At 47.4% G+C, this 15000-nt stretch overlaps 1 protein-coding gene across 1 annotated transcript in view; it reads left to right on the plus strand.

Moving 5' to 3' along the window:
• Positions 1-15000, plus strand: part of fto (FTO alpha-ketoglutarate dependent dioxygenase) — a 164285-nt gene that overhangs the window by 69610 nt on the left and 79675 nt on the right. Inside the window, exon 8 of the mRNA XM_056278611.1 lies at positions 6421-6545. Within this exon, the coding sequence (XP_056134586.1) occupies positions 6421-6545 (125 nt within the window). The remainder of the gene's footprint in view (positions 1-6420; positions 6546-15000) is intronic.

Genomic DNA, 15000 nt, shown 5'->3' on the forward strand with positions numbered 1-15000 from the left:
AGACACAACCGTACACACTCTTTATCTCCATCGTGGAACGTTAAATGGAAATTGAGCAAATCGAATTTCAGATATGCCCCAGTTTTGGGCCATCTTTAATCAGCTGATAGCAATCAGATGAGTGATTGGACGATGAAACAACGGTGCTTTATACAACTTCAAGAGTGATGTCACAGGAGAGTGAGCGATGCCTTTTTTTTTATGCTAATATAATTTTTCCAGCGGTCGAACCCCACCCCTTCACCACCGCAGAGTAACTTCCAAGCTGGAATGGGCTATGGCTGGATCACAGCTCCCTAGTTGTTCATATTGGTGAGCAGAAGCTATCCATTACCATCAGCAAGGTGCCTGATGCCTTTTTCCACCAGTGGTGGAAGTGATATTGGTTTCTTGTATTAGCGGGGAGAAAGGGAGGGGGAGAGAGAGGGGGCCGCTGTCAGCCAAACTCCCACTCTGCGGGCCTATGAAATAAGATGTCAGGGCAGTTGGGCTTAAACCGCAGCAAGAGTGGCTGGAGTGTGAGGAGATTTGGAGAACAGGGCTAAAACGTACAGGCCAAGCTAGCGTGCTAATGTGCTAATGATTGTGACGGGCAAGCGGAAGGGAGGGATGGGTGAAGAAAGAAAGGGAGAACTGACAGCAGTGTCGACATTAAATGGGGGAACCCTCCCAATAACATCTCATCATATATATAATTTCTGCTGTGTAAAGCAGTCCAATCAATGACATAGTGTCGTAGATGGGAAGCACGACTTTTGTGCAACTTTGTTGATACGGGATAATTTTCTTAAGATTAGAACTGGAAGTAGGTCTACAGTAGTATTGACTGCACATTTTCAATTGACTTGCTAATGTTTCATATTTACATCGTACTTTGATTTGATGCTCAACACTGACATTGTCGAGTAGATGGTTTTGCACCGGTTCAACAGAGCTAAAGTTGTAAAACCCCAGCTTAAAAAAAATGGTTTTGTTGTCTGTTTGTGTTTTGGAATTAAATTTTCATGGATGTGAAACTCGTTTGTTGAAAGAAATAATTATTTCCTCAAGTCGTGGAACTAATAGAGGAGAGAGGACTTGTCTTCTGGTACAAAGTTTGGAGCTGCTCGGTAGAGAAGGAATTGGTAAAATACAAAATATGGGATTGCGAGAGAATCCAGTGGGGTTCTGGGAATATACATGTTCCACTTTATTACAGACATCAGACACACACAACCATAAAAACCCATAACAACCTGTGGGTCCATGTTAAGTCATTACTTACTGTATATATCACATTATTTTGCCTGCCTATGGACAGCCACTGCATGCCCATTCCTACTCACACATTGTATGTCTCTGGATCACAGAGTTCAAATAAAAAACAAGCGTTTAAACATACAGGAAGTGTTAAAACCGGATATTGCACAGGGTGGTTTTTGCACAGGGAGCTCCTGTGTCCCGGTATTATAATTCCCAAGGGGCCCTGGTGATGGCGCAGCGGTTGTAAACAGGAAGGTGGATTTACTAGCCATGGTACTGCTTGCCTCCATATGGGCACACAGGCTGGTTGGCACAGAGAGATACACAGGAGTCTGCTGGTGTGTTGTTGGGTGTTGTTATGCGTGGTGATGCCAAGGAGACAGGAGTGGAGGGCTGCCAGTCAGACAGAGGTGGATACAGGAGGAGTTGCACCATCTATTGTAGGAGTTTTACACTAGCCAGGGAAATCTTTGGCATGGTTGTTCAGTGTCGTCTCCGGGCCTGTTTTAATCTTAAAGCTGTACTTGGTTAATAAAATACTGAAAATGGCTGGTAAATGTCTGGATATATAAGATACTGTGGAGTGTAAAAAAAAAATCCGAAGTAAGAGAGTCCGGGTGAGCTTAAGAGTGCTTTGGGTCCTCTGAAAGTCTTGGATTGAAGCAAGCTCAAGCGTTTCATGGGGTGTTAATGCTCTTAGAGACACTTCGGCGGTTGGCTAGCGGCTCTGTTTTATGGAGTGTCACCTTCTCTGTGCTGCAAACATATCCCTTTTTTATCTCCGCCTGGCGGTAGCCAAGACGGGATATTGCATTTGGTCGCATGTGTGCGTGTGTGTGTGTGTGTGTGTGTGTGTGTGTGTGTGTGTGTCTGTGGCTAATCTCGCAAACTACTGGACCTGTCAGCCTAATTTTTTTTTTTTTTGTGCACAGTTATGACTGTATGATGGAGAGCCTCTCGTGGTTTGCGGCGATTCAAAACCCTCCAAAAACTTTTGTTCTCGCTATTGCCTCTTCCTTTCTTCATTCACTCTCTAGCTCGCTCGACCACCGCTGCTCCTGGTTGCTGCCCAATCTGAGTCAACCGCGTGTATGTGCGACTCACATCTACGGTTGAGTCAGATCGGGCAGTGGCAGTGTCAAAACCAAAACATTATGTATTCGGCTACGACATTTGAAAGTAAACGAGAACTTGATCGTTTTTCGCAAGGCAGCAAATCATTCACCTCAGCAAAGAAGAACCGGAGGAACGACAGATGAACTGCCACGCAGAACTGCCATAGTCTCCAATGTTAAAACTCCACTATAACAATACAATTTCAAGAGCAGGATGAATCACAGTCACAGCTGGAACTCATCTCATTAGCTACAACAAAACATTTCCCAATGCTGAGCTATGTTTTCTTACCGTTGTTTTATGAATGAAAGTCAACCAGCAGAGCAGCCATTCACCTTGATTCACTTCATATCATGAAAACCATGATGGTTAATCACATTTGAAGTCTTTTACTAAGGGCTTTGAAATTATGATAGCCTGATCTCTGTCATTTCACATTAGACTTGGTCGCTTTTGTGCGAGGGTCCGCCTAGGAGGCTGCACATCCACAGACTGACAGGCAAAACATTTTTAATAGGCAGATTTTTTTTTAGCGCTGCATATAAAGTTTTCAATGAGACATAATACCCTCTGTTTGATGAACGTGTAGCATGTTGTATGTGATAGAACAGACATATGCTTGTTTGTGGTAAGATTCGGCCCTGGTTTTTAGGTGTTAGTGAAGTGCCCCAGGCTTCCCTCCAGCCAGCCTTCACTTGGAACGCTATCATCATTCCAGCCCTCCGCCAGCCAACACATCACTGTGGCCAGGATGTATATTTGTTCCTTTACCCTGACCTTTACCGGAAACACCCAGAACCGCTTATGTCTATTGACAATGAAAATATACACGGTGAAGCTTAAGATCAGAGGCAGACGTTGGAATTTCGGATAGAGGGATCCAAGCCCTTCTCGTGTCCTCTTTGTCACCCTAGGATATGGCCTAGGTCACCGGGACATCTTTGGTCAGCAAGGGGTGGGGGGGGATGAGGACAGTTGCTGTCAACTAGGGGTAAATAGAGCCAAAGGTAGGGCGTTTAGTACTAACACAGCACCAGAGATAAAGTGCTCTGGTCTTGGAGAGGCTGACTGAGGCCTTGGCCAGTAAACAACCAGCAGGGTGTCTAAAGGGCCTGGGGATCAGCCTGGGGCTAAACCTGAAGGCCTCACTCAGCACTGGACCTTCTAAACACAACATCCCACACATACACACACACACACACACACACACACACACACACACACACACACACACACACACACACACACACATGCATGCGGGCATGCATATACACACAATATCAAAGACACACAAACGAGTACTAGGAGAGCGACAAACACAAGGAGAAGCTTGCTAACACACACATGCACACACTCACACACTCGAGCAGGCTGTCACCACTGTGTTTTACCCAGGCTTAGCTGAAAGGTTGGCAGAGTTCAGTGTTTTCGTTGGTGAAAGAAACCACGTTGGATGAAGGTTTTGCCATAATTCTTTCTATGTCTCCCCGTATAATGAAGTTGTTCATGTGTTTTTCTATGGTTGGTGAAATATCCATTTATACTGGCTTTAATAATGTCTTAAGAAGTCATGTCTCCTGTAGAAACCACACTTTTTTCTGATCACACCCTCCCTGTATTTTGATCCCGTGTCTGCGGATCGAATGATGTGTTTCTTGTACTTAAAAAAAAAAAAAGTAGAGAAGAACAGATACAGTCTGTTTCTCATGATTTTTTTCTTTCACCACTTTGTGTTTTTCAGGCTGCAAAGATAAGGTCTGCCTCATTCCACATCCCCCTTGTACAACTAGCCCCATCAAGGAAGGGCCATATGGGGCAGTGTGGTGGTCTATTCTGTTTCCTACCAACACGGGGATCAGCGGTCCGAATTCCCGTGTTACCTCCGGCTTGGTCGGGCGTCCCTACAGACACAATTAACCATGTCTGCAGGTGGGAAGCCGAATTTGGCTATGTGTCCTGGTCGCTGCACTAGCGCCTGCTCTGGTTGTTTGGCGCACCTGTTCAGGGGGGAGGGGGAACTGGGGGAAATAGCGTGATCCTCCCATGCGCTACGTCCCCCTGGTGAAACTCCTCACTGTCAGGTGAAAAGAAGCAGCTGGCGACTCCACATGTATCGGAGGAGGCATGTGGTAGTCTGCAGCCCTCCCCGGATCAGCAGAGGGGGTGGAGCAGTGACCGGGACGGCTTGGAAGAGTGGGGTAATTGGCCGGGTACAATTGGGGAGGAAAAAGTGGGGGAAAAAAAATAAAAAAATGGAAGGGCCGTCTTCGGCAAGTGTTGAAGCAAGCTAAGCAACAGGGTAGAGCAGGTTTCGAGATCAGCTACGGCGCTCTCGTTCTCCATCGCCATGCCTGAATCGCTGACACGACACAAGCTGGCGAGGGCGGCGGTATAACATCTACCGGCTGCGATGGTGATATACTTTGAGTCCACTTTCTTGCAGTTTCTTATCCTGCCACTCATCCTGGACGGGGGGACTGGGTTTGATCCAAAATGGGGAGTACAGTTTCCATAGGGCACGCGGCCGGCCCCGCTCTCTCTCTCGGTCCCCCACAATCTGCGGCGTCTCCTCTGAGTCAGGTGTAATCCGTCACACGCCGCCACGTGTTTTGACACCTGTCCTGTGCGGTATGGAGGAAGTAAGCAATAATATTCTGTCTGAAAATCACACTCTTCTCCTTTGCTGACACATACACACACACACACACACACACTCACCTGCAAAAGACAATCAAACCTGTCTCCTCACTCGAATTAAGACAGACAGGTGGATTGTCAGAGAGGGATTAAAAAAAGAGAGAGGGAGGGAAGAAGAAATGAGTGTTCCTTTACATTGTGGGTTTTTCGTTCCTTTTTTCTTTTTTTTTGAAGGGGATGCGAACAACTGAGGAGGCGAGTGCCTGTTAATGGGAAGAAATGAAAGCGTTTGACTGGTGGATGTGACGGGAAGAGACTGCTCTTAACAAGGCGTCAGAGTCAGTCAGAGTTACAGATCCATCACTGCTCAGAGGCTGGGAGAAAGGAGGGAAGGGGGGTAGTTTAAGGATATTCAGAGAGAGAGAGACAGAGAGACAGAGTCTGTGAAGGGTAGAGAGAAAGCGATAGACGGTGAGGTGAAAGAGGGATTTGAGCGTGGCTGACAGCGCTGCATTTAATTTGGGCTGCCAGATCCCTTTTCATTTGACTCCCTCTCAGCCGGCTTAGAGGCTGCTGAGGACTCGGAGGCGAAGGTTTGCCAGGATGTCTCAGATTAGTGCTGATGCGCCACGTCACTCTCTAAGCCGCCCTGTAATTCATGTTCAACAGGGGATACTCACACATTACAGTGCGCTGTGCAGGACATGATTAATTGACTCACACTCTAATATTGGGTGTAATTTGCCCGTCCTCTGATGTGAAACTGACTTCATACTAGACTTACTGTGTGTAGCTGTCCCGGGGATGTTAGCGTGGAGCCCTGGCTAAGAAAGAGTCGCTCTGTTTTCTCGACCAAGTTTAGGAGCTGATGTATCGGGGAACGGCTACAGGTACGGTGGCCCAGTGGCTAGCGCTGTCGCCTCACAGCAAGAAGGTCCTGAGTTCGAACCCCGGGGTTGTCCAACCTTGGGGAGGTCATCCCAGGTTGTCCTCTGTGTGGAGTTTGCATATTCTCCCCGTGTCTGCGGTGGGCTTTCTCCGGATGCTCTGGTTTCCCCCACCATCAAAAGGAAACATGCATGTTAGAGGTTAATACTCCTGTATGTGCCCCTGACTGAGGCAACGGGAAAAGAACTGGAGTTGGTCCCCCGGGTGCAGCATGAAGGCGGCAGTCCACTGCTCCTAGCTACACACATCACAGCTAGGATGGGTTAATTTGCAGTAACCGAATTTCCCCAAGGAGATTAATAACGGAAACTTAATTAATTAATTACTCCTAGCATATTTTTGTGGGATCATCTAAACTCTGACCAGCAATCGGAAATTTAGGAATGGTAAAAAAAAAAAACCCAACCCAAAATAAAACAAAGTGCGCATGATTGATTGATGTACTTTAATCATTTCCTTGTATGCTTGGTTTCGCAGACGATGCTCTTCCTGTCGCTGGTGGAGGAGGAAGGCAGAGTCGGGGACAGCAGGAGGGACTTGGCGGAAACCCTGCTCGCTGCTCTGATTGACAGGCAACAGCAAAGACAGACATGGAGAGAAAGGTAAGGCAATACACCTCCAGCGTTGAGCTTCGCAATTGAAATCAAATGCCGACTACCTGACAGACAGGGTGAGACGGGTGAGACACCCTACCAAGTACCATCGCCGTCTCTCGTAGTCAATATCAAACGGCAGCACAACTGAAAACAAAGCGTTACACTTCACTTTTCTCTGCCTTTACTTTTATTGCACACTGTTACCCGAATATTTTCTGCTCGATATTCTCAAAAGTACAACTTTTGAAATGTGGCAGCATTTTTTGAGAGGAAAAAAAAGAAAGAAGGTATTATGTCAGCCAGTGATTTAAACAATAGTGTGTAGTGAGTTCGGTTTTCATGCCAGCATAATTTCTCTAAAAGGAATCACGTTTTGGAAGTTGTCCATTTTGAAATGAAACTCCTCGAAGAACGGAGGGGAAATTACACCATGCCAACCTTTCAAACTGTCCCGAATTCATGTACTGCGTGCTTAAAAATATGATCTACAAATTTTATTAAGGGCTTGATAATTAATCTTACACAAATGCATATTGCAATTATGATTTTCTGCAATTCATCATCATAGAATATTAGCATATCTACAATGGTGACGTTTGTTGCAGGTGAACGAAATCAAAAGACTGTATGCATGAGTGCAGGAAAATAAATGTACCTTTCAAAAGATAAATAAGTGTCATATTCACAAATAATAACCAGGATCTTAATGTCCAACAAGGTATTTGGCATCCATTTTTTATCTGGAGCCTGTAGCTCTGCTTTCATTCACCTTGCTCACTCTGTGCTTCTGGCTGAAGAGCTGATGTGGACTCCTCAGATATGCTGAGCTGTGCTTGTTGTTTGAGTTTGTGGTCCTTGGGCCCGGCAGCTATCGCAGCTATCACAACAACACGTGTGTCTTGGATAAGCCCAGTCACTTCCTTCCTCCCTGATAAGGGGGGAGAGAGAGCAGGGTTTACAACGCTGACTTTTATTTCGATAAAGAAAGGCCGCACAGACAAGACAGTGTTATTTTAGCTGTTCTTTCTCTCGGCCACTCACTCCCCCTCAGGAATCGCTAGGACTCAAACGAAAACAAAATCACACTCTGACACACCAACACACACACACACACCCACACCCACACCCACACACACATACATTAGACCTGTATTCACATAGGCTTTAATCACTCTTAGCTTCATCGGTGGGTTTGACATTAACATCTTAAAAGTAGCTAGCTTAAAACTAGACAGGCCAGGTTGAGGTCCAAGTGACCTTTTTCTTCAGCGCTATATGGCCTACCCAGACAAGGATGGATGACTGCATCATTATTTCTAAAGTACACACTTCGTGTTGACTGCCACCTGATAATGTTAACACTTTGAACCCGCCTAATGTGATATTGAGACTGCAAAAGAGGGCACAACAAAAATGGGCATTTGCCAGGAGGTTAGAACTCTCTATGAAGGTTACTTGAACATTACAAAAATGAAACTCGATTAAATAGATAGATATAATAGAACCATTTAGTTCCCGAGCTGTTGGGACCACTTATGTTTAAAATGACCCAGTCCCCCCGGACAAAGCCTAAGCCCCTCGGGCAGAAGTTACAGACAACAAATTCCTACAAGTAACATTTCTGCAGGAAAAAAAAAAGAAGTATCCCACTAACTTCCTCCACCATGACAGCCCTCAATCCTTTATGCAACCCCTTTGTTTTGAAGTGTCCCCTCTGGTTGACCCAGGCCTGCACCCTGTCCAGATGAGCCTTGTAAACAGACTGACTCCACACACCTTGTCGTGCTGCGTCGACGCCTGCACTCTCACGGCTCTGATGTAGTGTCTCCTCCACCCAGGCATGCCAGATGCAGGTGCTGAAAGCTAGAAACCATCTCGCTGCACCCATCCTCCAGCAGAACATCGCTGTCAGCCCTGTGCCCCCCCCACCACCCACAGTGTGGTGTCGCCACCTATTAACTATGTGCAACCCCAGCCTGTAAGCCCAGCCCACCCCCAGAGAACCGGTATCACGCAGCAGAACAGGAAATGCTCTGTCCTTGTCGGCAGGGCAGACAGAAGTTTACTTTATCAGCGGCGGCGAGGTCATTAAATTGAGGAGGGGGAGGGTAAGGGGGCATGCGTCCCACACACGGGGCTGTAATGAGTTTGAACTCCGACTGCTCCCGATATCTCTTCTCGCCTTTGCACACATGAAATGCCTTTTCCCTTGCATCCCCTGCTAAAAAAAAAAGAAATGAAAAACAAAATGCCAGGTCTGTCAAGTGGCTGTCAACAGATAACGTTTACATGAAACCAAACACATGGCCATGTGCAATGTTAAGTGGGACACCCTGGTAGAGATTAGAGATATGCGGATGATAAGGGGAAGCATTGGCCAACTATTTCTTCGTGGTTGAAGAGACGTCACTTTTTCTGTGGACTCTGTGACGAAATGCATTCACCGTGTGGAATTCAAGGTGGCATATGCACTGCAGAGATAAACTGAGCGATTTAGTTCACTTAACACTGATGCATTCAAACATTCATTTATTTCCATAACAGCACACACCCAAATCAATCTTTTGAAATTAATTTGCTCTTTCATTACGCTGCTTTTTTTTTTATCGGGCATTCTGATTAGGTTCCTCTGTAATAAGCAACAGGCATGGTTTTATCATAATACTGCTTTTTTCTTTCCACCGTTTGCAATTCAGCCCATAATACTGGCTAATGGACGAAAAGAAAAAGAAAAAAAGAAAGAAAAAAGATTGATGACACTTGCTAGGGGCACATAAACATAGCAGGCATGGCTGATTGATTAAGTTTCTCTCTAACTTTTGTTTCTTAAACACTAGTTAATGCAGCACCCTGTGATTTGGAACCGGGGCCTGCTAGCTCTCAGTCTCTCCCTCCAGGGCACTTTTAGAACCAAAGAGCACCAGAATGAAGAGAAATGGGACCCTGCGATCACTGGCTCTTCACAGGTGACTTATGGGTACTCAAAGTGACGGATGCCTGGGTTCTCACTCCCACTCAGGCCCAGTGCTTTCATTCACTCAGAGCCAATGAAGTTATGAGGGCTTTTTTATTCTCATGAGCTTTACCGGTAACTGGGTTTTCCACTATACGTGGGGAATTCTTTGATAGATGTTTCCCCCTGTGTCCCTTTGGTAAACGCCCCTTTGAGCGGGCTAGGAAACAGAGATTATTATTGGGGTGGGTTACTGTGCTGTTCTGTGAATATGACATGTGGGAGCTGCAGATGGAAGAGCAGCCAACATATTCTCATCTAGCCAGAGGGGAAAAAAGGTCTTGCTGGCAGAAGTACCAGGCGAACCATGATACAGGTCTCACCCAGTACCAGTGTGGGAAGATGGCGGCACAAACTTAGGTTTGTGGCGGCCTCACCCAGTACTATCCATGCAGTGTCTTTGTCCACATCTGCGTCTAAGTTTGTGTCTCCGTTCGATGGCTGGGAGAGCTGATGCTAGATCAGCTGGGAGAGTTTGGTCTGCTGCGTCCTGTGGGTCCAGGGACCACAGCCCTGCCTGGAACTGTGCCTTAAGAGGAAACACCAAGGGCGGTCTGACAGGACGCTGAAGTGGGGCAGGCTAAGTTAACTGCTAGCCCATGCAGACTGGCAGTTCTGATAACACCGAGGGCAGTCTAGCAGTGGCCTCGCCTAGCGTTGACTATGTTTTTGGTGTCGAGTGCGGGGAGGTGTGACGAAGGTGTCTGGCTGGGAGACCTAGCATTGGATTGACTGGGGGGAAGCTGGTCTGCTGCATCTGGTGGGCCCAGGGATCACAGTCCTGCCTGGAGCTGCGCCCGAGGAGGCAACACCAAGGGCGGTCTGACAGGATGTGGAAGCAGGGCAGGCTAAGCTAACTGCTAGCTCATGTAGACCGACAGTACCGATAACACCGAGGGCGGTCTGGCAGTGGCCTCGTCTAGTGTTGACTGTGTTTTTCTTGTTGTCGTGTGGAGTGCGGTGAGGTGTGTCGAAGGTGTCTGCCTGAGAGAGGTGGTGTTGGTTCGATTGGGGGAGTCTGGTCTGCTGGGTCCGGTGGGCCCAGGGACCACAGCCCTGCCTGGAGCTGCGCACAAGGAGGCAACACTAAGGGCGGTCTGACAGGATGCGGAAGCGGGGCAGGCTAAGCTAACTGCTAGCCCATGCAGACCGGCAGTTCTGAGGGCAGTCTAGCAGCAGCCTCACCTAGCGTTGACTGTGTTTTTGGTGTCATCGTGTGGAGTGCGGGGAGGTGTGTTGAAGGTGTCTGCCTGGGAGAGCTGGCATTGGATCGACTGGGAAGCCTGGTCTGCCACATCTGGTGGGCCCAGGGACCACAACCCTGTCTGGAGCTGCGCCCAAGGAGGCAACACCAAGGGCGGTCTGACAGAATTTGGAAGTGGGGCAGGCTAAGCTAACTGCTAGCCCATGCAGCCCAGCAGTTCTGACAGTATCTTGGCGTTTGCTCTCTTGGACTGTGAAATTTTTGTTTTTTTTGGGTATGTTGGATATATGTATTTTTGTAGTTTGGATGTGTTCTTGTAGTTTTGATGTGTGTTTTTGTCTTAGTGTTGTACTGCTGTGGGCTTGGGGAAGCGATATTTCATTTCATTTCATTTCATGTGTGCAGGTGCTTGGAATGAAATGACTAATAAATGTTCCTGAGTCCTGATTCCTGAACTCTTGAAACCAGAACCGTTTAAAATGGAGATGCTAAATTGGGCCAAAGTCCAATTTGGTAATGCTCTAATCTGTTTTTACATACAAAACTAAAAATGGGCCATAGTGTGCTGTTTATAGCATGTGTTTGAATCTACATCAGCGGCTACCTTAGACACTTCTGGGTGAAGTGACCTCACATTGACCTTCCTCAGCCTAAAGGTCACTGTTCTGGCCAATAGGAAAAAAGCCTGCTTGTCACAGACGGTGAGCAAAACACTGAAGGGAACAGCTGTGAGTTTTGTACTGACCATGCAAACTGCTGTAGGCTTTGTAAGGTCATTATATGATAATGAAAATCATTACAGAATTACATGGGGGTTTAGGACATAAGAGCAACGGGGAGGGGAGGGGAGGGCCACATTGGGTTTGATAAATGGACTGTGAAGGTGCCCATCTGGCCCTCTCTATGGCTTTTTCTTCCTTTTCTTTCATGCATTCTCCTCCTTTACTACCCCTCTTTCATTCCCATCCTCTGTTCTCTAGCATGCCTGTGTAAAAGTGAGTGGGGCTGTAGTGAAAGATTAACAGGGTGCCAACCCAACTTTCCTCTGTGCAGAAGAGAAGAGCAGGACGCAGGGTAGTTGTTTATGACCCAAACGGTTTGTGTCTGATTTGGCAACCACCGTCCTCACTTCTCTCAGTGTAGGCCAGCAGGAGAGTAAGCAGCCTTTGACCTTTGACATGAGAAACAGTTGGACAAACCAAGATGTTTAAATCAAGAAGAGGTGGTGGAATGGGCAGAACACACACTAATTAATGTTGGTTCTCATAGATAAATAGCAAAAACAATTCCCTGCTGACACAGAGTGTCCTAATCATGAAAAACCAGATACGCTCACACTGTTAATATTCCTCATTATACTTTTTTACCCCCCATACAGTTTTGATTAATGCAACTAATCATAAGCCATTGCGTAAATGTGTTTATGCCACAAAGGAGTAGTAAGAGCTATGCATCCTGGAAGCCAGTGTGTGGATAACTCGGATCCCCACGGAGTTACAAGGAATTTCTTTGTTTCACGTTTACTAAATCTCGTAGTTTCGTAAGTTGGTGATGTATTGAAAGTGAGTGACTTTCATCATCCAGTGTAATTGACTTGTCAGGAACATCCCTGAATGGACAGGGAACTGACCCATGCCGAGCCGCTTAAGTTATCACTTTAATAGCGATACACTAAGTCTCTGTGGCACAGTACATCTGCTGCTGTGTATAGTGCCATTCTCCAACTTGGTGGGACCTAGTGAGGTCTTTATCCCCAGCACAAAGGCAACATCAGCTGACATGGCCAGCAGAGTGGAGGAACAGAGAAAGGAGGTCCACAGGTCCACAGCTGTACTCATCACTCAGCTGTCCGGCTTGATCTCTGACCCCTCAGGGTCATCTCCTAGCCAACAACGCTTTGTTCTGTGCCATTGTCCCACCCTAACCCCTCCATCGTCCCCCCTGGCCCTCACCTGAGTAAGGGACCCCCACGCACAAAGACCCCAGTCTGTCATCAAACCCAGGGGTCACCGGGGGTCAGCAAGGGGCCGGAGCGCCAGGACTGCAGTTCTGCCCAGGCCTCTGATGTTGTTGCGACCCCCCCCCACCCACCCACCCACCCACACACACACACACACACACACACACACACAATCCTTGGCTGTCACTCCTTACCTTGTGTGATGACATGTCTTTTGTATCATCCCTTACAGACCCTCGTCCTCGTGCCTTCAATAGAGGTGGGACGAGACAATGGGGTTACCCTGACTTGGGTGGGAAACTGTAGGGTTGTTCACGTCACATACACAATGGAGATGGAAAAACCTGCAGCCTTGTGCACCAGGGCCAGTGATGGGTCTGCTGAAAAGCTTTTAGGTCTTACAAATGGAGACACCATACTGTGGGGAGGATCGGCTTACTTTGGATGACTCCACATCTTTACATTTACTCAACTGATGCCTTTTAACAGTCTCCGCTGACCCTCAGCCGAGCCAGCATCAGTTTGCCAGTCATTAACAGAGGTGAATGGGAGGAATTTGTCATATTTTATTATGTAGTTGGTCAATGTGTCAGTCTGTTCATTTTTTTTCTCTTTACCTCCTCATTCTGCATCTCAGCAGCTGAAGAGCGCTGACGATGAAAGTATGGACAGGGGGAGTTGGGATCTGGAGGGGTGTAATTAAAAAGGATCCGACACTAAACTTTAGCACCATTAATGAATAGATGTAGGTTTAATCAGCGAGGAGTGGCGTAGGTGTCAGTGTTGTCGGTGTAGCATCATAAACCGTTGTGTGCGGGTTGGCAGGTGGGATAGGCTGAATGAGTCGGGGCATCTTGTCAGCCAGGCCTGTTCGATGTAAGTTGTCACCTAAGGGGACAGGTTAATCAGATCTTCCAGACAAAGCATCCCTCTTTGCCTCTACATCACCCCCCCCCCCGCACACACGCACACACACACACACACACAGCAGCAGCAACTGTATTTTGCTAGCAGAAAAGACATAGCTACCTCAGTCTGTTTTCCTTGGCACAAGCTGCTAGCTAAAAGTTTGTTGGCTACACCTTTGATTCTCCTTACCTCAAGGCTGTTAGCTGCACTGGTGGGCAAACACCTGTGTCTGACGGGTGGGACTCTGATCCTCCGCTGTCATGCTCTCTCTCTCTCTCTCTCTCTCTCTCTCTCTCTCTCTCTCTCTCTCTCTCTCTCTCTCTCTCTCTCTCTCTCTCTCTCTCTCTCCGTTTGTCTGTCTGTCTGTCTGTCTGTCTGTCTGTCTGTCTCTCTCCTCTCTCTGTCTGTCTGTCTGTCTGTCTCTCTCTCTCGCTCCCTCCTCCCTCTCTCTCTCTCTCTCTCTCTCTCTCTCTCTCTCTCTCTCTCTCTCTCTCTCTCTCTCTCTTTGTCTGTCTGTCTGCCTCTCTCTGTCTCTCCCTCCTCCCTCTCTCTCTCTCTCTCTCTCTCTCTGTCTCTCTCTCTCTCTCTCTCTCTCTCTTTTTGTCTGTCTGTCTGCCTCTCTCTGTCTCTCCCTCTCTCTCTCTGTCTCTCTGTCGCTCCCCCCCCCCTGTTTTCTCTGCGTCCCTTCCTCACTGCCACCTTCTCTTAGCATCACCGGCACCCCCGTGTTTACTCAGTTCGGCGCACTGGAGGAGAAAACAAATAAGGACATATCATCTGTCTCTTTCATCGCCGGCCAGCCTGTAATTAGAGCGAACGCCGTGGTTAGCCTAAGAAGCTGTCGTCTAATTTGTCTGTCTTTATCTGAAACATGTCTGTGTGGTCCCTCAGACTGGCTGCATGTGTGCTATAAGATTGCCTGTGGCCTGGATGTTTGTGAGGTAGTTGTGTGTGTGTGTGTGTGTGTGTGTGTAGACGTGTATGTGTGTGTTTGTGAGTGTTTGCGATTGTAAATTATGAATTTCACCCTCATACACCCACTCCTGTTTAGCAATCAGTCAGTTATGCATGACACAGCCTGACCTCAGCAGAGCCCCACAGCTGCTGTTGCCGTACCGATCGCCCTCTCCTCCTGGTTGGCTCCCAGGCTGGAAAGTACACAAGAGTATGTCTTATTCTTGCAGGAATGTGCTGCGAACAAGATGACTGATGCTAATTATTCATCTTTACAGATAAGGTGTGAACCTATACACAAACACAAACGAGTGTGTGCGCGCACACACACACACGCGCGCGGGTGCGCGTGCACACACGCGTGTGCATGCACACACACACATTAATGAACAGATACACATGAACAGCAGATTGCAAACTT

This window comes from Lampris incognitus, chromosome 4, assembly GCF_029633865.1.
Source record: "Lampris incognitus isolate fLamInc1 chromosome 4, fLamInc1.hap2, whole genome shotgun sequence".
Classification (NCBI taxonomy): domain Eukaryota; kingdom Metazoa; phylum Chordata; class Actinopteri; order Lampriformes; family Lampridae; genus Lampris; species Lampris incognitus.